The following is a 26,357-nucleotide window of genomic DNA, read 5'->3' as shown; positions in this document are numbered from 1 at the left end:
ATCCCACATGCCGCAACTAAGATCCCGCATGCTGCAACTAAAAAAAGATCCCGCACGCCACAACTAAAGATCCCGCATGTGGCAAGAAAGATCCCATGTGCCACAACTAAGTCCCAGAGCATCCAAATAAATAAATAAATAAATAAATAAGCTAATACTTTAAAAAAAAGAAAATTATAAATGGAGTTTGCCTCCCTTTCGTCTATTATAAGCATCATTTTAAGCCACATGCTATTTGTTGTTTAAGGATTAGAAAGTAGTGTCAGAAGAAATGTAAACAGTAGCAATATTCTACAGGAAAAGTAGCAAGGATTAAATAAAGATGCCATGAAGATCAAGAAAGGCCCAAATGGCATAAAACTGAAAAGAGATCTTCAAAGTTTAGTCAAATACTCAAAAAACATTCTAAAGTATTGAATGAGAAGCCAAAGACGTTACTGTAAAAAAAAAAAGTAGATACAGAAAAAAACTGCTACTTGAATTTTAAATTGGAGGCACTTAAGAAAATATGATATAGAGCATATGTCAACAATATGATTTATTACTAAGATTATAATAAATATCAAAGATTTTCCCTGGAATTAAAAACTTTAATTATTAATATCCCAAGAAGCTCCCAGAGCAACATACCTGGAGAAGGAGCCTTTCAAAAGCCAGAAAGTTGTCCCACTTGGCAGTCTGCGGGTGTTTCAGAGTTTGAACAGTGGCCAGTCCAAGCTGTAGGAGCCCACAGTGATTCCCTAGAGCTTTGAGGTTGTTCTTGAAGAGATGAATATACGACATGAGCTGTCCCGGAGTGACTCTCCCTGGAGAAACATACAATTTATCAGTGTACCCTCTTCTGGGAGTGGTAAAAATAATGAAGAGAATGCCATTAATACTACTACTGCAGGGCTTCCCTGGTGGCACAGTGGTTAAGAATCCACCTGGCAATGCAGGGGACACGGGTTCGATCCCTGGTCTGGGAAGATCCCACATGCCGCAGAGCAACTGAGCCCGTGCACCACAACTACCGAGCCTGTGCTCTAGAGCCCGCGAGCCACAACTACTGAAGCCCGCATGCCTAGAGCCCGTGTGCCGCAACAAGAGAAGCCACCACAATGAGAAGCCCGCGCACTGCAGCGAAGAGCAGCCCCCGCTCACCACAACTAGAGAAAGCTTGTGCGCAGCAACAAAGACCCAATGCAGCCAAAAATAAATAGATAAATAAATAAATTAAATTAAATTAAAAAATACTACTGCCTTACATCAGCACAAAACTTCAGAGTAAACTGCAAGCTTGCCTAAGCTATCGTGACTCTTAAAACAACATGGTGACAACAGCAAAGTTGAAACTATTAACTGCGTTTTGCAAGCAAGAAAACACATGTTCAGTGATCTTGCCAAAGCCATATTGCTAGAATTCATTTCATAATTCTGAAATACCCCATGAATAAGTTATCAAATAAAGTCATATGAATAAATATTTCTTGAGCTCAACATGGAGTACCTCTCCAAGACAAATGATATAGCAATCTAAAAGGCAAAAAAGCAAGGTTTCTAATTGTGTGTGTATGTCTATAAAGGAGAAATCTGTTATGACTATAGCTAAAACTTTATCACTGATATCCGTGGGTTCATGACAATATTCATAAGCATAAAAGCTGGCTGTTTATGGAAAAAAATGTATGGAGAACTAGAGTGGCAAAAATCCTGGAAGATGAGATATCAGAAGAAATGGTTTGGTATGGGTGACACAGTACATTTACTACAATGGTCACCTCTATCTAGAATGAGACCCCCACTTCACAGAAGACTGGAGTACCAAAAACAAACAACAAACAAACAAAAACAAACAAAAAACCACCTGTTGAAGATTCACTCTTTCAGAGCTTCTAAGTCCAACTTTTGCCTATAGCAGTCCTTCCATTTAGTCGCTTCCCACTCTAATACGTCAAATTTCACTCCTGCCGTTCATCAATGCTATGGACTGAACTCCTGAACACCACAGATTCTCCTCATTGGGCAAGAAGATGGCAATGGGGCCAAACATAGATGCAAGTCAAGTAATTCTTTCCTTTACATCTTACCTACAACCTGTTTGTGGTTTACTCTCTGATGCCTGAAATCCCAGTTTGTTTGTTATGTCTAGTTTGTTAATATTTGGCAACGAGACCACCTGTATTTATTTAGCACTTTATCGTTTATACAGTGCAAGTATGTCCTCTTGATTTTCACAGCAGCTCTACGGAGTAGCAAATAAGTGAGAGCTCAGTGTCTTACATGGGGCTAAATGGCATTTGTCAATTAATGGTTTTGCCACAGACTATAATACACAAAAAATAAAGACCTTGCTTCAAGCAACTTATAAGCCTGCAACATATTCTATCTTTCCATTACATATTTTGAAGAGATTAAGGATTTTGAAGTGCCTTATTACCTGTTTATCAGGGCGAGCATGTAAAGAAGAAAAACAGTGGGAATGATGAGCAGGGAGCTGAGTTTCACTAGTTTCTTTGGTCCCTCGGCAAAGCATGGTTCATTCCTGATTCCCAAGCAGCAAGCTAATGATTTGCTTGCTTAAGTACTAATAGAGAAGAGCCTCATTAACCCTTTCTCTGCTCGGTTTTGAGTCAGGTTGATTAAGGTATAATTTACATACAGTAAAATTTATCCTTTTCTGGTTCAGGGTGTTCTCAAATCAGTTCTATGAATTTTGACAAATGCATGTAGTTGGGTAAGCACTGTCACAATCAAAATACAGAATATTTCCATTACTCCAAAAAGTTCCCCCTTTGTAGTCAATTCTCTTTTCCCACCCCCAGCCCTTGGTGAACACTTATCTGCATTTATCTGGCTTCTGTCCCATAGTTTTGCCTTTCCAGAATGTTCTATAAATGGAATCATATAGTATGTAGCCTTTTGAGTCTGGCTTCTTTCACTTTAGCATAGGTATTTGATGTTCATTCATGTTGTTGCTTATATAGGTAGTTTGCACCATTTTCTTGCTGAGTAGTAATCCATTGTATGAATGTGCCATGGTTTGTTTAGCCATTTATCCATTCACCAGTTAATGATTATTTGAGTTTTTTTCCAATTTTTAGAAATTACAATTAGTTATGCTGAGCATCTCTTCATGTGTTTGTTGGCCATCTGTATGTCTTCTTTGGAGAAATGTGCCTTTAGGTCTTCCACCCATTTTTTGATTGGGCTGTTTTTTTGATACTGAACTGCATAAGCTGCTTGTATATTTTGGAGATTAATCCTTTGTCAGTTGCTTCATTTGCAAATATTTTCTCCCATTCTGAGGGTTGTCTTTTGGTCTTGTTTATGGTTTCCTTTGCTGTCCAAAAGCTTTGAAGTTTCATTAGGTCCCATTTGTTTATTTTTGTTTTTATTTCCATTTCTCTAGGAGGTGGGTCAAAAAAAGATCTTGCTGCAATTTATGTCAGAGTGTTCTTCCTATGTTTTCCTCTAAGAGTTTCACAGTGTCTGGCCTTACATTTAGGTCTTTAATCCATTATGAGTTTATTCTTGTGTATGGTGTTAGGAAGTGTTCTAATTTCATTCTTTTATATGTAGCTGTCCAGTTTTCCCAGCACCACTTATTAAAGAGGCTGTCTTTTCTCCACTGTATATTTTTGCCTCCTTTGTCATAGATTAGGTGGCCATAGGCGCATGGGTTTATCTCTGGGCTTTCTATCCTGTACAAATCAAAACTACAATGAGGTATCACCTCACACTGGTAAGAATGACCATCATCAAAAAATCTACAAACAATAAATGCTGGAGAGGGTGTGGAGAAAAGGGAACCTTCTTACACTGTTGGTGGGAAAGTAAATTAATACAGCCACTATGCAAAACAGTATGGAGGTTCCTTAAAAAACTAAAAATAGAACTACCATATGACCCAGCAATCCCACTACTTGCTATATACCCAGAGAAAACCATAATTCAAAAAGACACATGCACCCCAATGTTCATAGCAGCACTATTTACAATAGCCAGGACATGGAAGCAACCGAAATGTCCATCAACAGAGGAACGGATAAAGAAGATGTGGTACATATATACAATGGAATACTACTCAGCCATAAAAAGGAACGAAATTGGGTCATCTGTAGAGATGTGGATGGACCTAGGAAGTGTCATAGAGTGAAGTAAATCAGAAAGAGAAGAACAAATATCGCATATTAACACATATATGTGGAATCTAGAAAAATGGTATAGATGACCTTATTTGCAAAGCAGAAATAGACACACAGACGTAGAGTACAAACGTATGGATACCAAGAGGGAAAGGGGTGGGGTGGGAGAAATTGGGAGATTGGGATTGACACATATACACTGTTGATACTATGTATAAAATAGACAATAAAGGGGAACATACTGTATAGCACAGAGAACTCTGGTTAACGCACTGTGGTGTCCTAAATGGGAGGGAAATAAAATGGAGGGGATATATGTATATGTATGGCAGATTCATTTTGCTGTGCAGCAGAAGCTAACACAACATTGAAAAGCAACTATACTTCAATAAAAATTTAAAAAATAAATAAATAAAAAGAAATTGAAAAAGATTCACATATCAAAATCCACCAACATTTTCCAAAAAAAAGAAAGAAAGAAATTGTGAATAAAGCCTTCACAAACATCTTTGTTTTTTTTTATGTGTGTATGTGTCTGTGGACATATGGTTTCATTTTTCTTAAGTAAATTTCTAGGGTTGTTGGGTCATATGCTAAGTGTACGGTTAACTTTATAAGAAACCGACAAACTAAGTTCCAAAGTGAGCTGTCCCACCAGCAACAAATGAGATTTCTATTGCCTCACATCCTCACTAGCACTTGGTATTGCCAGTTATTTTGGTTTTAGCCATTCTATTAGGTATCTAGCAACAACTCACTGTGGTTTTAATTTGTATTTTTCTAATGACTAATAATGTTGGTCTTTTCAAGTGCTTATTTGCCACCCTATATCTTTTTTGGTGAAGTCTGTCTGTTCAAATCTTTTGCTCATTTTTATTAGGTTGTTTATTTTCTTCCTGTTGAGTTGTGAGTGTCATTAACTTTTATCAGTCCATTGGCTCAACATATATTTCTGTGCCAGGAACTGTTCTTACTGCTAAGAATAAACCCATGAACAAATCAGACAAAAATCTGTCCTCATGGCCAACAAATAAAGAAGGCAAATGATTCCTGGATGCTCTCCTAATTAATTCAGCTCATTACATCTCATTCTCTTCTTAGGAGATGGGGATCTTTTGTGCAGATGATTAATATTTTTACACAAAAACATCTTGACATATTAAATATTAACATTAAATATATGAAAACAAATTTTCACATGAAATGTGTTCAAATCTAACATTGCCATGAGCTCCATTTATTTGTTTATACACTGTGCTGCAGGTGACGCAGTGTGGTCCCTGGACACACAGAGCTTTGTGTATCAAGAGAGAAAGTCATAAAACAATTATACAAACAACTGCTTAATCATTATTGTGGTAAGTATTGCTAAGGCAAAAACGAAAATGTCCTGAAACCATGAAAGGCTCTATGTGATATGTAATTGCCCACCTCTCCAACCTTATCTCCTGGACTGAAGGAGGAGGAATTTAGAAGGCTCAGAATAGGGCTTCCCTGGTGGCGCAGTGGTTGGGAGTCCGCCTGCCGACGCAAGGGACACGGGTTCGTGCCCCGGTCCGGGAAGATCCCACATGCCACGGAGCGGCTGGGCCCATGAGCCATGGCCGCTGAGCCTGCGCGTCTGGAGCCTGTGCTCCGCAACGGGAGAGGCCACAACAGTGAGAGGCCTGTGCACCGCAAAAAATAAATAAATAAAATTTTTTTAAGAAAGGCTCAGAATACATACAATGCATTCATAACATAACTGTGTTTTAGAGAGACCTCAAGAAATGGAAATCATCCGAGAAAGTCACCAGGTCTGTTTAGATTTCGACTGCAATAACCATATGTTCAATTTAAAGATAAGAATGTCTTCAATTCAGGGACTTCTCTGGTGGCGCAGTGGTTAAGAATCCGCCTGCCAATGCAGAGGACCTGGGTTCGAGCCCTGGTCAGGGAAGATCCCACATGTCGTGGAGCAACTAAGCCTGTGCACCACAACTACTAAGCCTATGCTCTAGAGCTCACGAGCCACAACTACTGAGCCCACGTGCCACAAATACTGAAGACTGCATGCCGTAGAGCCCGTGCTCCACAACAAGAGAAGCCACCCAATGAGAAGTCCATGCACTGCAACGAGGAGTAGCCCCCGCTCGCCACAACTAGAGGAAGCCAGCGCAGCAACGAAGACCCAACACAGCCAATAAGTAAATAAATAAATAAATATTTTTTTTAAAAAAGAATGTCTTCAATTCAAAAACATAGTTATTAAACTTTTTATCCAGTTAGCAATTTCCTAGCTCAGACTTGGACTCAGTGACCATATTTACATAACACTGCCTTCCTACATAAGGCATGAGATCCAAAGGAACAAATGGATATATTTCATAACAGGAAATGCCAACAGAACACTACCTTGTGAATCAGCAATTATTCACCTTTGCTGCTCCATTCTGTTCCCCTCTGTATACCTTTTTCTTACACACACAAGCCATTAACACTTCCTTATATATGTCATGAAAGCAGGGGGGTTTTTTGGTAAAAATTCGTAACATGTTAATTGGAATTTAGTAAAAGAGTACTTCACACAAATGCTTTAAAATATAGGCTAGTGACATTTTTAAAATATAAATTTAATCACAATCTTACATAAAACAAGTCAAAATCAACTGACTACCAAAAATGCTATACTGTGAGGCTAACAACTTGAGAAAACTTCTTAGTTCATATCAACTAAAACTGCAAGCAACTAGAACCAGGTGTTGAAAAAGTATTAGAACATTTATTCACATCTCATATTACCAAAAAAAACAAAAAAACTTGTCAGGCAGATTTACATGGTGATTTTAAAATGTCAACCCAAGAAGGCTTTGCAACACATTTTTTTAAAGTCCTAAAAACTAGGGCTATTTTATATCAAAACTGCATAATACATAGCAACTCTTTGAAAAGGGACAATTTTGAAATTTGAAAAATAGTTTTCAAGTAAGAAAATCTATTAGGCTTTCTTTTTTATAGTTTTTAAGGAAGTGAAATGGGCTTCTGATTTCAATTTAGTTAAGAAACAAACACAAAACTTTAACCACCATCAGTTCTATGTATATTTTGAAACTCTTATTGAAATAGAATTATCTCTTGGGAGAAAGGGGACATATCTGGAAAATAAAAGGATTTCATATATTTATATTGTCTGTGATCCTTATAATATTGAATTCCATTGTATTCAAATCAATTATGGAACTTACTCTTCCATTTATTATATACATTTGATAAACTATAATTTTCTGAACCTGCTTTGTGGCTTGGTAAGATATATTTAAAATATCTACACATATATGATTCTTTGTTGATTTTCTTAAAAAAAAAAAAGTATTCTGTCAGTGCTAGATTTGATTTAATCCCCAAATTGTGTCTTAATGGTAGAAAGTAACAATCTTTCTACTGGTGGTAGACTCTCAACCACTGCGCCACCAGGGAAGCCCCATTGCATGTTTTTTATTCATCATTGTCCTGAAAACACGAATGAAAACCCAGTGTGTGAAATGTGAATAAACAAAGTTATGTTTTTGGGGGGGGGCTTTGTTTTTTGTTTTTTAATAAATTTATTTATTTTTGGCTGCATTGGGTCTTCCCTGCTGTGCGCAGGCAGGCTTTCTCTAGTTGCAGCAAGCGGGGGCTACTCTTCGTTGCGGTGCACGGGCTTCTCATTGTGGTGGCTTCTCTTGTTGTGGAGCACAGGCTCTAGGCACATGGGCTTCAGTAGTGTGGCACATGGGCTCTAGAGCGCGGGCTCAGTAGTTGTGGCGCATGGGCTTAGTTGCTCCGCGGCATGCGGGATCTTCCTGGACCAGGGATCGAACCCATGTCCCCTGCATTGGCAGGTGGATTCTTAACCACTGTGCCACCAGGGAAGTCCTCAAAGTTATGTTTTAAGAGATGTATTTCCAGAAATCAAATATCAGCATTTCATTTTTCTCCTTTTTAATCATTTTTCTAATATAATAAAGGCAAAGTATATTAAAATATTTAAATATAACGTTCTGTTAAAACTCTGGTTTATTAACTCACACATAATTGGCAAACATGAATAATTTTAATATTACACAAAAATATCTATTCATTTGTCATTTTTTTCTCATTTTAACATTTTGTGCCGCCAAATAAGAGCAGCTGGACACAAAATAAACAAACATAGCTGAACCCTGCAAGCCACAAGAGGAGCTGAGCACTGATTACATTCCTAGTTCTTCTTGGCTCTGCTTGGCCACGTGCACTGTCTTGGAAGTGCTTCCTGTTTGGTTCTCCCTGACCTTTAGTGCATTTTGCCTTTGCCTCCATAACCAAACAGCCTCAGCTCCTCTTTACATTACCTTCCAGTGAGCTACCTTCAACTCTTTTGTTCACATAAAGTCCCATATATGCAGTAACGTTTCTTTATCTATAGTCTTTATCTATAGGAATTTGGCCAATCTTTTTAACTGTGCTAGTATTTTTATCGTTTACTTTAGTGCTCTAATTATAAATTTGTATCGATTTTTGAATGGGCTTCTGCTAGTGATTTTTGTTTGTTTGTTTGAGGTACGCGGGCCTCTCACTGTTGTGGCCTCTTCTGTTGCGGAGCACAGGCTCCAGACGCGCAGGCTCAGCAGCCATGGCTCACGGGCCCAGCCGCTCCGCGGCATGTGGGATCTTCCCGGACTGGGGCACAAACCCGTGTCCCCTGCATCGGCAGGCGGACTCTCAACCACTGCGCCACCAGGGAAGCCCTGCTAGTGATATTTATTTTATCACGAGCCCGGATAACTAGTATGTGATTTTGCAAAACAAGTTTTCCAAGAATGCGTGTAAATTATAGCCAAAGCACTTATACTAATATGTAGACAATGGTGGCAACTCTACTAATATTAAACTGTTGGTTGGTGGGCAGCACTGTCAGGGAAAATTTCAAATGTTAATTCAACAGTTGGCATAAGAGAGCCAGAATCTTGTGTACCAAAGATGGTTTCGGAGTTTTGTAAATAATGTACGAAAGGTTCAGAGGGTAGCATGAACACATCGGTTTACATCCTCTTCTCATTTCATCAGAAAGACAAAAAGGAATTAAAAAGGGAAAGGAACACACAACAAAGAGATCGTGAGATAGTCCATAAGCAGACAAGACTTCAAGCACTTTTCCTCCCCATCTGCTGGTTATCTTTGTAACTTACATTACATACTTAAACTTTCTTCTTTGTTCTGTCAACTACAGATGGTATGCTATGGCTTTTCGTCTTCTAAGCAGAGGATATTAGTTCCCCCTTACCCTTCCCTCTACTTCGTATTTCCCCCTTTCATCTTCCAAATCATCTGTACTTTTATTTTCATCCGGTCAAGATTGATAGCATTTATATTTTGTTTTGTAAACATAATTTAGTCTAATGTGCTTTTTCTATAGAATGATTCGAAACTTCAAAATTAGTCAATAGTGTTTGTATCATTATAAACTATATAACTATTAATGACAGACCCAATGTACAAGCTATGATTACATTTCCTTATGCATAGAATACACTTGGGTCCTAGAATGCATATGGGCTTTTTCTGAGGGGGCGGGGGAGGAGCATTCCCTGCTTTAATCAAAGTTGTAAACTCTCCTAATTTCTAATACACTGTCTTATCTTTGAAGTCCGTGTTGTGTTGTGTTGTTTGTTTTTTTTAAATCGAGGTATAGTTGATTTGTGGGGTTTTTGGGGTTTTTTTTTTTCCCCTCCCTGAATACTTTACTACCAAACTCCTTCATTCCCCTGTTCCATCATGGGCAGATTGTTCTTTAGGCCTTTTTGCACAGTCAGCAGCCTGGAACGCCTTTTATTGCTCTCCTCTATTGGAACACCGCTTCGCTAAATCCCTGATTTTTCTTTCTTGCTATACTGCCTTGTTTTGCTGGACACCCTCAAGTAACTTCCTCGGAAAAGATGTGTGGAAAGCAAAGTTCTCTTATCTCTGAAAAGGCTTTTTCTTGCCCTCAAAGTTTAATAACGGTTTATCTGGATCTACAATTCTAGGTTGAAAATAATGCATTGCTTCATTATCTTCTGGCTCAGCGTGGCTCATAAGAAATGTGTGCTAGTCTCATTCTTGTTCCTTTGTAGATAAGCTTCTTTTTTCCATCTTGAGGTCCACAGGATCCTCTTATTCTCTTGTAACTCTGAGGAGTCACAGTGATTGTGTCTAGTTTAGAGGGTTTTTATTCTTTCCACTTGCTTTTCAGTTAAGCCTATTCTATATACTTGATATGTCTTTCTTCACATCTGGGAAAGTCTTACATTCTTTCTTTGCTAGTTTCCTGTCCTCTGCTTTCTCTCTCTTTCTGAAACTTCTAATAGTTCTTGGGCCTCCTGACTTGGTTCTCTATATCTTTTATCTTTGGTATCATATTTTCAATGTCCTGTTCTTTCTACATTTTAGGAAATTTTCTTGATTTATCTTTAAACTTTGGCTGAATTTTATTTTTACAATAATATCCTTATTTCTAAGAGCTTCTTTTTTAACAAGAGCTTTATGAGCTTTAACTCACATACCATAAAATTCACCCTTAAAATGTACAATTCACTGATTTTTACTATATTCACAGTTATGCCACCATCACCACTATATAATTTGAGAACATTTTCATCATCTCAAGAAGAGAGCCTACACTCAAATTTCCCCAGTTATGAAAAAGACATACAGCTATAAATCCATACATATTAGAATACAGCCTGAATAAAATTTTCAGTTGGGAGATATAACTGTACTTAGTTATACTAGGAAACTGAGAAATAGCAGAAATGAGAACATTCAGGTAATTATAGCTATAAGAGAATTCTGGCTTTTTTATATGTAATAATACTATGGTCATGCACTAAAAAAATGTTTTTAATTGAAGTAACAGAGGACTAGAAGAGTACTAAATCATGCAGCAAAACAAACAGTAAAAATGAACTTCCTCCCCCTCCCCCCCACCAAAGGCTTTGCCTAAAATATGTGACAAGGCACTGCAGCAAAGAGGGGCCATCTGCCCAGAAGATACAACCAATTTCAGACTCAGAAGCCTCAGGTATAATGGAGGTGAAAAGTGAGGGGTATAACATAAAGTAAAGCTTACACATCTTAAGTATGTAGTTCTGTTCACTGTTACACACACATCTATCCACGTAACCACCACCCAGATCAAGGTATGGAATATGTCCAGAACTCTAGAAGATTCCGTCAATACCTACCTAGTCAATAAGCTCACAACAGCAAACTATTACTTTTAACTCTCTCAACACAACTCACTTTTTTGTCTGCTTTTGAACGTCATAATAAACAGAATTATACAGATACACTATTTTGTATCTTGCTTTTTTAAATTCAACATCATCCAAAATCTCAATCTTTTTTTTTCTCACTGTGTTTTATTGTTCTATATGACTATAATAGTTTCTCTATCCATTCTACTTTGACGGATCTTTAGGTTTTATAGTTCAGGGCCATTATAAATAATGATGCTATGAACGTTCTACTACATACCTTTTGGTAGACTCATTTCCATTGGATACATGCCCAGGCGTGAAACCACTGGATCAGTGTACACTTATCTAAAGTTGATACTGCCAAATAGTTTTCCATGGTTGTATCAATATAACCACACATTTTAAATATGATCAAACTTAACATAATTTTTAAAGTATACATACAATGTTTAAAACCTCGCACAATTGTTAATTAAGTTTCCTTCATGGTATTTTATGCTGGGTAGCCAAAACTCTAATAAGAGAGAGAGGAGAAAAAAAAAAAGTCACAATGGAAACCACATTGCCATACTCTTAGTATGCACCTTTATTTTATTTTTCTCATTGTTTGTTTACTTGCTTATTTATTTACTTTCTTACCTAATTACATACAAAAGGCCTGGAAGGCAAGATACTGATTTCAGAGCAAAGGTTGCATTGAAGAGTAAGATGATAGGGAGGGGGGATAGACAATTACTTTTTATTTTACTAATGCTATGCTATGAATTTTAAACACTATTTTACTTTTTAAATAGTCTCTTGGTTCTGATATAAAATAATGTCTGTTTCATGTGAAATGAACAGACCAGTATTTTTCTCTGGGAAATCTGAGTCTATTACTATCACTGATTTGTACAATGGATGAAGCATTGGCTTTCAACAGAAAAAGAAATATAAGAGTAATAATAACTGTCGGTTTCCCACCTCTACTGAGGTCAAAGGACAAAGAAATATGGTTAACACACAGGTGGAGAAACTTAAGTCAGACATGAGAAAAAAATTCCACGATCGTGATGACTATTAGGCATTGAAACAGGTTATTAAGGGGGGGAAGAGGGAAGACAGTATAAATCTTCTCCCGTAGGGATTTGAAGGGCAGTATATACAGCCATCTGTATAGTGAAACTTGGATAAAACCCAGCTGGGAATTGATGTCCATTTTTTTAACACTATGAATACTGAAGAAGGATTTCCTAGGATATCCTTTAAACAGTATATGTTTCTTGTTACACAAATTTTTGAGCTCTGTAGTATTACAAGGACAGAATAAGAAAGTAATGTGAAAAGATCATTTTAATTATATGAGTCAATTCAATCAAATGGATCCAAAATTGAGAAATCTATTGCAAGATATGTTTTCAGGATAGTACAGAATAAAGTATAACTGCTGCAAGACCACAGGTCACAAACAGAAAATAAACAGCTCTCCCTGAAATTTTTACAAAAACAGTGAAATATAAAACCACCAGAAACACTTAGGGTTTGGCTTTCTTTGGAAATGCAGCCTTCCTGAGGCTAAGTTAAACACTGCATCAGTGTTTATAAACTCAGCAGAGAGCACAGAAAGGAACAGACAGATTACCCCTGTTACCTAAGGGGCAGATTACCAGCCTGCCAGGTAAGCAGCCTTTCCTTGGTGGGTCTACCCTGACTTGGAAAGAATAGCCTCCAAGTAAAGCAACTCCCACCCCACAGCAATGGATCTTCCCTTGGGGTTTTTAAACTCCTAGCCCATATTCTCATATGGTGAGGATCCCTTCTGTTGAGAAAATATAAAGATTAATAAGAGGAGGAGGAGAAAAAAATGAAGAAAAAGATACACCAATTAAAGTTAAAAATATAGAGCCAGAGGGCAGATGCTTGAAGATGGGATATTAGAAATCCAGATTCCCATTTTGTGGATGGGGAAACAGAGAGACAGAGGCAATTCAGGTTCTGTTTTAGGTGATGAAGTGTAATAAAGAAATATGTGCTTAGTGACCTTAAGGCTTTCGGGCACTATTAATCATTAATTCAATAAAAACTCTTTCTGTCTCTTTCTCTAGATCCTCTTCTTCTTCACGCCCCTAAATGGATGTGTTCCTTACGACTCTGCCTTCAACCCTCCTCTCACTCATTCTACTTTCTTTTCCTGGATGATCACCCTTACGTTATATTTCCTTTAGAAATTCACTACTTAGGCTCCAACATAATCACTAGGTAACTAAAACCCCAATCTCCACTTTCACTTCTGGAAATCATTACTCTAGTCACATGTTTTCCAACTAAGATGATCAGGAAGCAATCATACAGGCAATGTAATTCCACCCCTAAATCTGGTAGAATACTCTTCATATGCAATTGTATGACCATTGGTCATTATTTTTTATAATGTCTTTTATCTGCCCAGGAGGCAGTAAATAATTTTATCATGCTATATCCTCCTTTTACAGAACACGCTGAATTTCACAAACATTTATATGTTACATAATAAATCATCTCATCTAATTGTCGGGTTAGCAGACAATAGAATCCCCATTTTGAAGACAGGAAAACAGATCAGAAAAGTTAATTAACTTGTTCATTTGAAAATAAGACAGTATTTTTTCATGTTTCCTATCCCCTACAAGGACCTAATTATATACTATGAACACATAATAAATACCTTTTAAATGAATGAGAACAATTGTCTATTATGGCTAAATCTGGATAATATATAGAAAAAATTTCAATGAGTTTTCCCCCTTCTACTGACTCCAATGACCTCTAGAAAACTGTGCTAATCTTGGACCCCAGAGAATATGATACTCTTTTAAATAATGGTTCTCGAAGGTGTTCCATGGACCCCTGGGTCCTTGAGGCACTTTCAGGTAGTCAGAAAAGTCAGAACTATTTTCATACTAATACAAAGATGCCACTTGATTTTGTTACTATCCTGTGTTTGCATTGACGGTACAATAACAGTGGTGGGTAAAAGTGCCAGTGCCTTAGCACCAATCAAGGCAGTGGTACCAAATTATACGAGTAGTCAGTTTCACTTTCAGAATGGCTATGATGAAAAATCAAATGTTACTAATTTTATCAAATCTCAACCCTTAAGAAAACATCAATATTTTGTGTAGAGAAATGGGAAATATACAAAAAGCACTTCTGGGGCAACCAAAGTATCAGTGCAACCATTGCCTCAAGGAAAAGCACTGATGTGATTACTTGAGTTGTGAACCGCTGTTCACACTGTTTTAATGGCATAAAATTTTTACCGAAAAGACAACTGAAAAAGTATGGTTCTTCACACATTTTTTCCAACAAGTAAATGAAGTGAATCTGTCACTTCAAGGAAAACTATTAACAGTTTGTATTGTCAAAATCGAAACTCAAGTTTTCATGTGAAATTATAATTTTGGAAAACTTGTATCTGCCCCTATATCTTTACATTCCTAATACTTAAAGATTTTCTAATGATATCAGTGGTGATATTGACAAATGTGGCTTTGTTATATTGTATAATATATGTAAACATTTCAAAAATCTGCATAACTTAAAGAACCAATATTGCCCAAGTGATAATGTACAATGCTATAAAATAATATGTGCATAAAAGAGCCACTCAGGGCTTCTCTGGTAGTGCAGTGGTTGAGAGTCCGCCTGCCGATGCAGGGGATGCGGGTTCGTGCCCCGGTCCGGGAAGATCCCACATGCAGCGGAGCAGCGGGGCCTGTGAGCCATGGCCGCTGAGCCTGCACGTCCAGAGCCTGTGCTCCGCAACGGGAGAGGCCACAACAGTGAGAGGCCCGCGTACCGCAAAAAAAAAAAAAAAAAAAAAAGCGCCACTCAAAGTGCAAGAGACACCAATGGGTTTTAATGTACCAGAGTATGGAAAAGTCAGCAATATGGTTTCATATTCCACATTGCAATTAACCTGTAAGAAATTACCTCTTGTAAACCTGGTGTAGTATCAAAGAATATCTGCAATTTTCTGGAAAGTTATTAAAATACTCCTTCCTTTTTCAACTACGTATCTTTTTAAGGTCAGCTTTTCTTTATATACTTTATCCAAAATAATGTATCACAACAGATTGAATGAAGAAGCAGATATGAGAATACAGCTGTCTTCTATTAAGCCAGACGTTAGAGATGTGCAAAAATGTAAAGTGGTACCACTCTTTTCCTTACACTATTTTATTTGAGAAAATATAGTCATTTTCACAAAAATATGTTACATTAACATGTAACAGGTTTATTATAATATTTTTATATTAATTAATATTTTAAAAATTTTCCGCTTGAATTCCTGACATGATATTTTCTTTCTATCTGTCTCACATGTATCAATAGATATACTCCATCCATTGTAAAGCAATTATACCCCAATAAAGATGTTAAAAAAAAAATAGATATACTCCACATAAACAAAAGCTCTTGGTGTCCACATAGTTTCTTTTTTTGCTGTTCATAGGTTGTTGTGAACCTCAATAGCTTTTTTTTTTTTTTTTTTTTGGTCGCACCACATGGCTTGCAGGATCTTAGTTCCCTGACCAGGGATTGAACCTGGGCCCCGGGCAGTGAAAGTGCCGAGTCCTAACCACTGGACCACCAGGGAATTCCCCTCAATAGCTTTTAACAATGTAAAGGGGTTCTGAGACCAGAAAGTTTTGAGAACTGATGTTCTAAATCAGTGTCACTCTTGGATTCCATAGGAGGGAGACAGAAAAAGCAATCCATTAAATAAATACATAACAAATATCAACTGAGAGTATTAATTCAAGAATTTATTTATTCATTCCATAAACACTTACTGAGTATATAGTAACTTCAAGGTCTTGTGTTAGGTGTGGACAATACTAAGAAGCACAGATAAGAATTCTCAGGCCCAACTACTCAGGGTCTGGTGGTAACTGCTATAATAGAAGTATGAACAAAAACAGTACCGATAGGGATAGAAGATGTCATCTTTTAGAAAGAATGACAGGGGATGCGAGATATGATGGAGAAAATGTTGGGGGAGAATTTTAAAAGCCTGAAGGATGAAATGAGCATTCTTTTTTTGGAGGGAGGAGGGAAGTAGGGTCAGGCTTTAAGATCGGTAGCAATTATTAACCGAGTATCCATGTGCAAGGCACAACAGGGGATATAAAAATATCTATAGTCTTCTAGGAAACTAGAATTAAGGAAAAAAAGCATAAAACAATTATCAGAAAGAGGAAGATAACCAGAAGAGCAGAGTGACATGAAGACCAAGGGAAGAGCATCAAGAAAGAAGACATGATCAGATGCTACAATATATCAGGAGGAACAAGAAATATCATAAAGGAAAGTTGTAAATAGAAATATTAATGCATATAACTGAAAGTAGAAATACACATTGTCCGTCTACTACTCATTCACACGCATCAGGCAATCCATTCATTCAAGCAGCAAGTACTAAGCCACACACTATATACCAAGCCAAACAGCCAATGGAGAATATGAAATGGACACTGTCTAGCAAAGTTTTGGATCCACACACATTTAACTATTTTGCACTGTGGTAAGTATTAAGACAGAGCACTAAGAGAAATAAGAGAAAGAGCTGTGCGTCCTCAGAAGCCAGAGCAATCAATGCAGCTTGCTGAGGAGGGTGTAGGAAGAAGGTTAAAGGGGAATTAGATATGGTTCCACAGAGAAAGTGACATTTGTACTAGATCATGAAAAATAAGGTGGGTTTGACAGGAAAGTGTTTGTGTGTGTGTGTGCATGCGTGTGTGCACAAGCACGTAGTGTAAAGTGAGTGTTATATTAGTCAAGGTCCCAGCAGGAAAAAGATGGCACTCTAACAGGAAAAATAAGGCAAACATAACAACAGGAATGCCTAAGAAGTTAGGCTAAGGGAAATCAGGAGTGTTAAGGAAAACCAACAAGGGAAGGGTAGAGGGAAGCAACCAATTGCATCCTAGCAGGGATGAAGCCAGGCAAACAACACCCTAACCATACTCTCGCCCCACCCTCTAAATCTCCTGCCCATGCCTCCCATTGGCCAAACCGAACTGAGAGGCCAAGGGCAGAAAAGCGTGCTGAGGCAGTCCATAACGGTTAGCCTCCAGAAGCACAGGTAGAGAAGGGTGGAGGAAACCTGGAGGGACAATCAAACGAGAATATTTCAGGTGAAAACAACAAAGACCTGGATCTACAGAAGTTCCTGCTGAGGAATGGGGAGTAGGGAGGAAAAGCAATTTGAGTGGATGGGTGAAGCATGAGGCTAGAAGTCAGAAAGATTTCTATAAATAGCATGCTAAGGAGTTGGGACACTATCTTCAGGCAATGGGGAACCATCAAATGGTTTCAGACAGAGGAATGGCACAACCATATCTGTGTCTGTGGCTCTGTAGCAGCTGCCCCACCCCCACCCCCAGCAGTTTGATTCCTGATACAGAAGTCAGACAGACCCGGGTTGTATCCTGGCTGGGCCCAGGCAGAAGGTAGAAAATACACCAGTTATTTGAGCAGAGAAAATTTAACATACAGAATTGTTAACTGGGTAACTGAAAGGTAAACGAGAACTCCAAGGTATCATGCAGGCAGCAACTGTTGGAAGCAGCTACCACCAGTAGGATGGAAGAAACACAGAGGCTGGAATTATACCTCTTGAGAACGGAGTGCTACTTGGCTAGGTTGGTGCCTCTGAGGAGGGGGTGCCATGAAGCAGGTTCTGCAAGTACTGGAAGAACTGCAAACTGGATTCAGTTGCTCCCACAGGAAGGACCTGCCACTGCCGCAGTGAAGAAGTGCTGCTGGCATGACACTGACAAGCAGAAGCAAAATCCACAGGCAGCAGGGGGAAAGAGGCAAGTTGCTTCTTCCCCTCCCAGACTTGCAGTTTCCCTCTGGCACCCCTCATCAGTGTAGCCCAGGAAGCCAGCTGAAGAGCAGGATGTGGTCTGCCCAGCGCCAGCCCCAGCACCACACAGCAGAAGGGTGGGTTGAGATCTGGGGAGGGGGGAGAAGAGTACCAAACTGACAAGACTACTGGGAGGATTAAATGAAACAAACTATGTAAACTTGTTATAATGCCTGAAACAAAGTAGCTGTCCAATAAAAGTCAATTCCCTTCCTCATTCCCCAAACTGTGGCAAGAGCTAATACATGAAGACAAGGATATGTGAGAGTTCAACAGTGCATGTTCCCTATGAGGCATCCAGATTTTCTTATCTCTTATCAATGACCATATATCAAATGGTACGTTAGTCTTATTAGGTTTTAACCTATCCATTTTGCAAAGTTTCACAATCTCCACACCCAGTTCACACACGCACGTACACATGGATGTGTATGCATACATGTTCCCCTTAATCCCAAACAAAATTCTCCACAATGAAGGCAAAAGATATAAATGTGATCAAAACACAGAACTGGATGAACTCAATACCAATAGTAGGAAGCAGAGTACTCTCAATAATGTTGAAAAAAGTATACATCGAATAAAATTTTAGTGTTTTGATTTAAGCTATTTTTCAAAGCTGTAAAAGGAGGAAATGATAGTGGGTGTGGCACTGGTGGGAAGCAAAAATCACTAATTTCATCTGGGACTTCATTAAGAGAAGTATGGTGTCCAAAAAGAGGCAAAGAACAACACATCTTTACTCAGCTCTGGACATCACATTTTAGGATGGACATTAACAAACTAGAACTTTGTCAGTGGCTCAGAGCTAGAAAATGTGTTGGTTAAAGGCTAGTCTTTTCACAAATGGTTGAAAACACTCATCACATTTCATTTGGAAGAGAGACACTGATGGTGATTATGTGGACCTAACACTCCAGTGCTGCCAAACAAGGAGAGTGAATTCAGAAGCTCCACAACGCAATGGATCAGATTATCATCTGGAAACGTAGCTCAAGAGATTTTCCTGTAAAAGTGTGACCACTGAGGCTTGGGAATCCCAAATACAGCCAAGGTGATTTGGGGGGTGAACAGAGTCAGGGAAGAGGTAATAACTAAGCTGAAAATGGAAAAACTATTTAGAATTCTGCTTAAAGAAAGAATGCGTTATCAAAAGGGAAATATTCAGCGTAAAGGCTAGAAAAAGACAACTTAAGTGGAAAGAATGAATTGGTACATTTCCAAGAAAGAAAGGGGGAAATCATCTAATTTGATTTGTTTGTTTTGATTTTACAACCCTCTTATAATATAGTTTCCCACGTAGATTTCCCCATAGATAGAATATAACTGCAGCACACCAATTCCAGTTTGCCTGATAATCATAATCTTCACTCTGCTCAGAGCTTTCTTTCTCCTTCAAAATTCCAGGAAATAGTTTCCCCATTTTTATGGATAATTAAATTGAAATTTGGCTAATAAGTAGCAGAACTGTGATTCACCTCCATGTGTAACTGACTTTGCACTCCATCACAATCAGGAGAGCCGGAAGTCCCAGAAAACAGAGAGAGATGTACAAGAAAGTGGTGACAATCTGGTAGTGAATATCGCAAAGAAATGAAGAAGAATGAGGGCTGAGAAAAATGCCCTTATATTTAGTAGCCCAGAGGACTTGTCAGCAAAAAAGTACCAGAAGCCAGACTACACTAGATTAATAAGCAAGAAAGTAATAAAGAAACAGGCGTTGAGCATAGAAAACTTTTTCAAAAAATCTGGCTGCAGAACAAAGAACAGTGTCATAAAGAGATCTGTTTCACTTTAGCCCTAATAGGCTCTTTCTGCCAGCCATTAAATATAGCCACTCTGCAGAGAGCTATGGGAAAACCGGTGAAGATCCCCCAACCACAGTGTCAGTCCAGAGGAACAGATTCTCTGTAAATGGAGAGATTGAGATGGGCATCTTACTCTGTGAGTGAACATTTTGGGTCCAAACAAATGGGTTTCTTAGAGTCCATTTGTTTTTTACTTTCAGAACACATTTTCCATGATGAAAAGCCAGTGGGAAAAATACAATTCAGTTTACAATGTTTTAAAAAACCACTTTTCTGGAACATATATGTTTAGTTAACTGACAATTTAATAACAATCTCTTGGAAAGAAGGCATATGTTTATATGTGAAATGATAAAATGAATTTTTTTCTTTCTTTTGGCAATTCAACTTTTTTCCCCTAAGAGAATGATGTTTATTTCTCTTGGTGCTCATGATGTTTTAATATTAACTTACCTTTTACTGAGAAATTTTATATAATGGGATCCCTCCCAGTGAATTTAAATATAAGAAAAGTCTTCAATCTAGAATTAAAATATCTGTTTAATGTCTCAAAAATACCAGAAGCCTCTATCACAGTCAAAAAAATGTGTACTTCAGTAGAATTTACAGCAGGGGTTGAGAGAACAGTGCATAGTTTAAAGTACATTTCATAGCTTTCAATGCTGCTAGAAAAAGCATTCCAGCCATCTAGGATATCAGAGCATGATTTTTCTTTTTTTAATGATAAGCAGATTTCAAATATCAATGTTTTATTATGTTTAAATTCCAGCCCTTTTCCTCACTGTTCATAGTTATGTATCTGTTGGTATATGGAAATGAGACACACCAGAAATTCTGAGCAGTGATATGAAGCAGAAATGCATAGCCACAGTGTGTTATCTTTTACTAAATTATAGTTGGCACACAGATAGAATAAGATTTGGCCAATCTTTTTGGTCCTTCTTACAACAAAGTTGGCTAACAATTGTCTGATTCTTTCCTTCTTTTTTATTTTTCCTCTCCTCACCCTCCCCCATGTCTGGAGCTTGGGGATAAATCAAACCATCTTATCTAAAATTTTTTTGGTTGACAGAAAACTCAAATATTTAAATTGAATTCCTTATGGGGCTACCCGCTTTTTTTTTTTTTTTTTTCCTGGCTCTGTTTTTTTTTAAAAGATACAGAGCTTTAGAAATGTAAAGTGTTTTGATCTTTCAAGAGTCCTGCATTGATTGAGCAATAAAAACTGATTTATGCTCTGTGATAGCATCATAAGGTTTTATCACTGCAATGCAATATAAATTAACCTTATCACCCAGACCCTTTGTGCATTCCTACTTTTCTCTATTCATGATGTGAATTAGTTCTTATTTCAACATATTCACAGATAAGGAAATATTTTAGGTAAACATATGTTATTAATGTGTACCTATAACTGTGGAAAGAAAAGCCAAGAAAAAATGAAAGGAAGGAAGGAAGGAAGGAAGGAAGGAAGGAAGAAAGAAAAGAAAGAAAGAAAGAAAGAAAGAGGGGAGGGAGGGAGGAAGGAGAGAAAGATACAAGAATTATAGTCGAATGCCAGGATGATCTCAAAGAAACAACTTTATTTCTACTTCAAAACAACATGTAGGACTCTGGCCTTGGTTGTATGAAGTTAGGATAATTTTATAAATAAAAAGCATATTCCCTCACATTAGAATGTCTAGATTTGAATTCCAGTCCTACTCCTTATCAGATGTATGGGCTTGGGCAACTTAATTTTTCTCTATTCCAGCTTCTTTATCTGAAAAATGGGATACTCATAGCACCCATCTCAGAATTACAGTGAAGATTAAATAACACATGTAAAGAGTTAGAAGAAAACCTGGCACATTGTACGTGCTCAATAAATGTTAGTTATTTTCACTTTTCTTATCACCCTTCATGTTCCTTAAAGCCCTCATATATAATCACCTAAGACACTGAAAGTTATGATTTTTGTTCATATTATGACCCTCTAACATTTTTCCTTCTAGGTTCATCCACATTCTTTTACTTCCAAAATTTTGTTCTTCTATTTCAACTTGACAGTTCGATTTTTTTTTGTACTCGTTAGGAATCAAGAATTTGGGTGAGAAATCTCAACAAGAAAAATTTACCCATCTAGTAAAATGTACTAATATTTATTGGATACCTAAGAGCAGATTATAAGAGAAACCTTATTTTTTAAATAGAGAAATAAACTTTTACAAGTTTCCAGAAATAAATTCTACCTATTAAAATCAGATTCAATATCCATAGTTAAATATTTCCATACTAATAAAATTATTTAATTTAAAAAGGGTAAAACCCCAGATTCCTTTTCTCCAATAAAAACATTAGTTCTCTGACATTTTAATCCAAAGAAAAAAGCCATTTAAAATTTAAATTCCTTGCAGCCCCATTTTTCTAATACTAAGGACAAAGCTCCATGTGAAAAAAAAAGGAAATGAGAAAAATCAGGCATTTCATACTGTGGTGAAGAAGGGGCAACACTGATGTGACCAGACAATCGGCAGACCACTCTAAGGGTGAGAGGCCGGGACAGAACGTGTCCATCTCCTCAACTGATTTGTCAGCACAGTCATTCATTCATCAAGTCTAAACTAATAAGCGATCACTTCTCCACAGTAAGTGTGGAGGTGGAGGCAGGGGTGTAGGAGTGGGACAGAATGAAGGGGAGGAAGTTCAGACCAATTTTGAGAGTCCTAGATCAAATAACTAACAACATGATGCCTTGTAAGCAAGGACTCTGTTGGACTTCCCAAAGTTGAGTCTAAGAAAAGAGCTCACGGTTGAGCCCCGAGGGCATGTGTATAAATTCCTTCCCTACTCTTTCATCAGTTTACAAACGTCTTCAATACTTTTACCTAGATGCCATGCTGGCTAGGTCGGCCCACAGATCAGAGCAGACTTAAATGAACTTCCTCAGAGCTGGCGGTCACTGTCTGTGGGTAAGTGGATAACTTACCCATACTCATCTTGATTGGCAGGTTTTCTCTGCTTGCTGCTTCCACTAGATGTCTCCGGACTTCCATCACTGCCTCTTTGTGCTTGGTGTTCAATAAGGCTTCCCACAGGGCTTTGGCTGCCGGGTCACTGCGATAAAACCACAGAAAGAGCTTTAGGTAAATTTCTACTGGATAACGGAAAGGGCGGCGAGCAAAATAATTTCTTAAGCATCTTTTCTAAGTACTAATGTAGTTCTTCCCACTGACAGTTTTAAGTATTAGGATTAAATAAAGAACATCTCACCCATTCTAATCAGCACAAAATATTGAGAAATTAAGGAAACAATAAAATCAAGCCACCTAAAAGGGGGGGCATGCTGTGCTATGAGAAGTATGGGAAAACTGTATGACATTTTTTTTTGAGAATTTGCACTTAAAAGTATTTCAGAGTATAACTGAACATTGCTAGAGTAACATATAAATGTTATGTAAGCCAAAATTAAATACATGTCCAAAAATGATGTATCAGTGATTACAGGCATATAAATTTCAGGTAATGTACTTGTCTGAGAAACAGAAGGCAATCAGCAATGAGAATTTCTATTCAAAAATTACTCAACAGAATTCCTAACAAGTAGATTTCCTAGTGAATGACAATCAGGAATTAGGCTATGAAACGATGGCCTTAAGTAGCCCACTTTGGACCTTGGGTTGGAAGGACAGCACTGACAAAGCCCTTACAGTTAACCGTTGATAAGAGCACGAAGCAGGGCATTATGCAGGGTCTCATCTGGGCTCACTTCTCCAACAGCCCTCTGTCTCACCCAAAGTGCCACATCCCCATTATAAATGAGTACAGTGTTCTTTCCGGAAGATCTCTGCATGTAGCCAAGTATACACATTTGTAGTAACGTTTTAAAAACTGAGTACAAAGAAACAAAGATGACTTCTTTCCCTTTCTAAGGACATTTTCCTCTACTTAAAGCTCCAGAAACACCTCCTACTATCCAGTTAGCAATAGTTTAAAAATTAATACATTTTTAAAAGTTTTATGTTAAAAGTTGTATCTAATAAGATATCAATTTAGCTCTAAAATTATACCTAAGGTTTATCTTTCACATTTGAATTTGATTTGGAATGATGTATTTCAGACTGAGTTTAATGTCTGACACATAATAAAAACAACTACTATTTAATGAAAGGTTATTATTATCTATTTTTTCTGCATTAACTAACATCACTGCTCAACATATTCCACTTCTTTTGATCTGACCAAAACTGTCATCATTAATATTAAAATTAATATTCTAAGTTTAATTTAAATGAGCAGGTAACTGCATGCCAAGTCCTTTTCTCCGTGGTTGGAATATAGAACAAAACAGGGCAAAAGCTTTCAATGATTTATTGTCTGGAAGAAGAGACAGACATGTAAGCAAAGTTGCTCCATGCTAAGGTGGAAGGGGAGGGGCAGTAGAAGTAAGTGTAAAAGAGACGGTGGGAGCTACTCTAGGAGGGCCCTGCCTTCCTTGCCAAGGCTTGTTGACTTCAGTCTGTAAGTGATGAGCAGCCAATCAACATGAGATTGATTTCACTTTCTGAGAAGGGTAGCATAGTTCAGCAGTCATGAACAAAGTCTTTATCATCACTCAAAACTAGGTCTATACTTATAAGTGGAATCTAAAAAATAATACAAATGAGTCTATTTATAAAACAGAAACAGACCCACAAACATAGAAAACAAACTTATGGTTACCAAAGGGGAAAGGGAAGAGGGGGAGAGATAAAATAGGACTATGGGATTAACAGATACACACCACACTATATATAAAATAGATAAGCAACAAGGATTTACGTATTGCACGGGGAACAACATTCAACAACTTGTAATAACTTATAATGGAAAATAATCTGAAAATATATATATATATATATAACTGAGTTACTTTGCTGTACATCTGAAACTAACACAATATTGTAAATCAACTATACTACAATAAGAAAAAAAATTCTTTTTAAAGCTAGGTCTATTTGCTATGGGGCTTTGGGAGAGTTACTTAATTTCTCTAAAGCTCTGAAGGCAATGGAGAACCACTGAGGAATTTTGAGCAGGGGAGGTACACTCCTCCCAGTTTCCCAAATTTATGGTCTGCAATCAGTCCCTACTTTTATTCTCCAAAGCACCGCAAGCCACAGGGATTTCTTCTATACTCTCAACTCTACATACAGAACCTCTAGAGTAGAACTCTACTGCTGCCCTCTTTTCCATGAGAATAATACAGTGTCTCCAAGATCACAGTATGTCAGCTAATGCTGTGGTTGCCCCATCAGACTACTGTAATGTTTAAAATATGGCTTCTGGGGTCAGATAAATCTGAGTTCAAATCCCACCATTCTCCCTTCACCCACAGCAGCTCCATGGCCCCTTTGAGCCTCCTCAGGCACTCCAAGCACAGGGACCTCTTACCCTCCTTTGCCAGGAATGCTCTTCCTACCAACATCCCTCTCTCTCTTCAGATGTCTGCCAAGATGTCACCCTCACCACCCGTGTAAAAGAGTAACGACAGCTCACCCCAGCAACTTATTCCAGCATACCCTTCTCCCTCACACGGTTTTAGTGTCCTGCATAATTCGTATTACCATCTGATTCATTCTATGTTTCCATGTTTCTCTGTTTCTTGTTTAGCTCCCTTATGGAACATAAAGTCCTTCTATGAAAGCAGAGATTTTTTTATACTCATTGCTAATTCCCCACTACCTAGAATAGGGCCAGGTACACTCAACAAATACTGAATGAACAAACAATGCTTGCTAGTTGCATAACCTCATGCATGTAACTAATCCTCTCTTTTCCTCTGTTTTCTCATCTGTGAGATGGAAGTAACACAGTGACCACCTCACAGGGCGGTTGAGGGTTAAATAAGATAATGCACATAAAGCATTCTCCTGATTCACAGTAAATGTCAGGAGTTGTGTGGTGGTGGTGGTTGTTACTATTATTACTATTGCTGTGAAAGATACTGTCTTAAAATTCAATATGCTTAAGGGTTTGTAATATATTAAATGAATCCACTTATATTGAGTATGTTTTTCATACAATCTCGATTTGTTCACGTATACTGAAGTCACCTGGGACTTGTACTCTCAGGTTCTTTTCTATTAAAACATTAAGAAGAAATATATAGTTTACGTGGTCTCTGACACCGAGGTGGAGCCAGGTCACGAAAATTGCTTTGTCGATATAAACAATTCTGATTGTCTAGATACGACAGTTGCTAATGTCTACTTTCTCTCCAAATCACTTTTCTGAACATATACCCCCGCATTACACATGATCATTTAAAGTTTAC

General features: G+C 37.8%; 1 protein-coding gene and 1 non-coding gene across 7 annotated transcripts in view; both read right to left on the bottom strand.

Annotated features, from left to right (window-relative positions):
* The window catches only part of SCFD2 (sec1 family domain containing 2), a 411,631-nt gene that overhangs the window by 341,059 nt on the left and 44,215 nt on the right, over positions 1-26,357 (bottom strand). For all 6 annotated transcript variants that reach the window (XM_027102958.1, XM_027102957.1, XM_027102959.1 and 3 more), the window contains exons 3-4: positions 23,031-23,158; positions 631-806 (exon numbers count right to left, since the gene is read on the bottom strand). In XM_027102958.1, the coding sequence (XP_026958759.1) occupies positions 631-806; positions 23,031-23,158 (304 nt within the window). The remainder of the gene's footprint in view (positions 1-630; positions 807-23,030; positions 23,159-26,357) is intronic.
* On the bottom strand, positions 15,908-15,980 carry TRNAE-UUC (transfer RNA glutamic acid (anticodon UUC)). Its single transcript has one exon. It is a non-coding gene; the product is annotated as a tRNA-Glu (tRNA).

The sequence above is a fragment of the Aethalodelphis obliquidens genome, unplaced genomic scaffold (genome assembly GCF_003676395.1).
Source record: "Aethalodelphis obliquidens isolate GAN/ISIS:26980383/991018 unplaced genomic scaffold, ASM367639v1 scaffold6, whole genome shotgun sequence".
In the NCBI taxonomy this organism is placed as follows: Eukaryota; Metazoa; Chordata; class Mammalia; order Artiodactyla; family Delphinidae; genus Aethalodelphis; species Aethalodelphis obliquidens.
The sequence above is the reverse complement of the archived record's forward strand: the minus strand, read 5'-3'. Positions and strand labels throughout refer to the sequence as shown.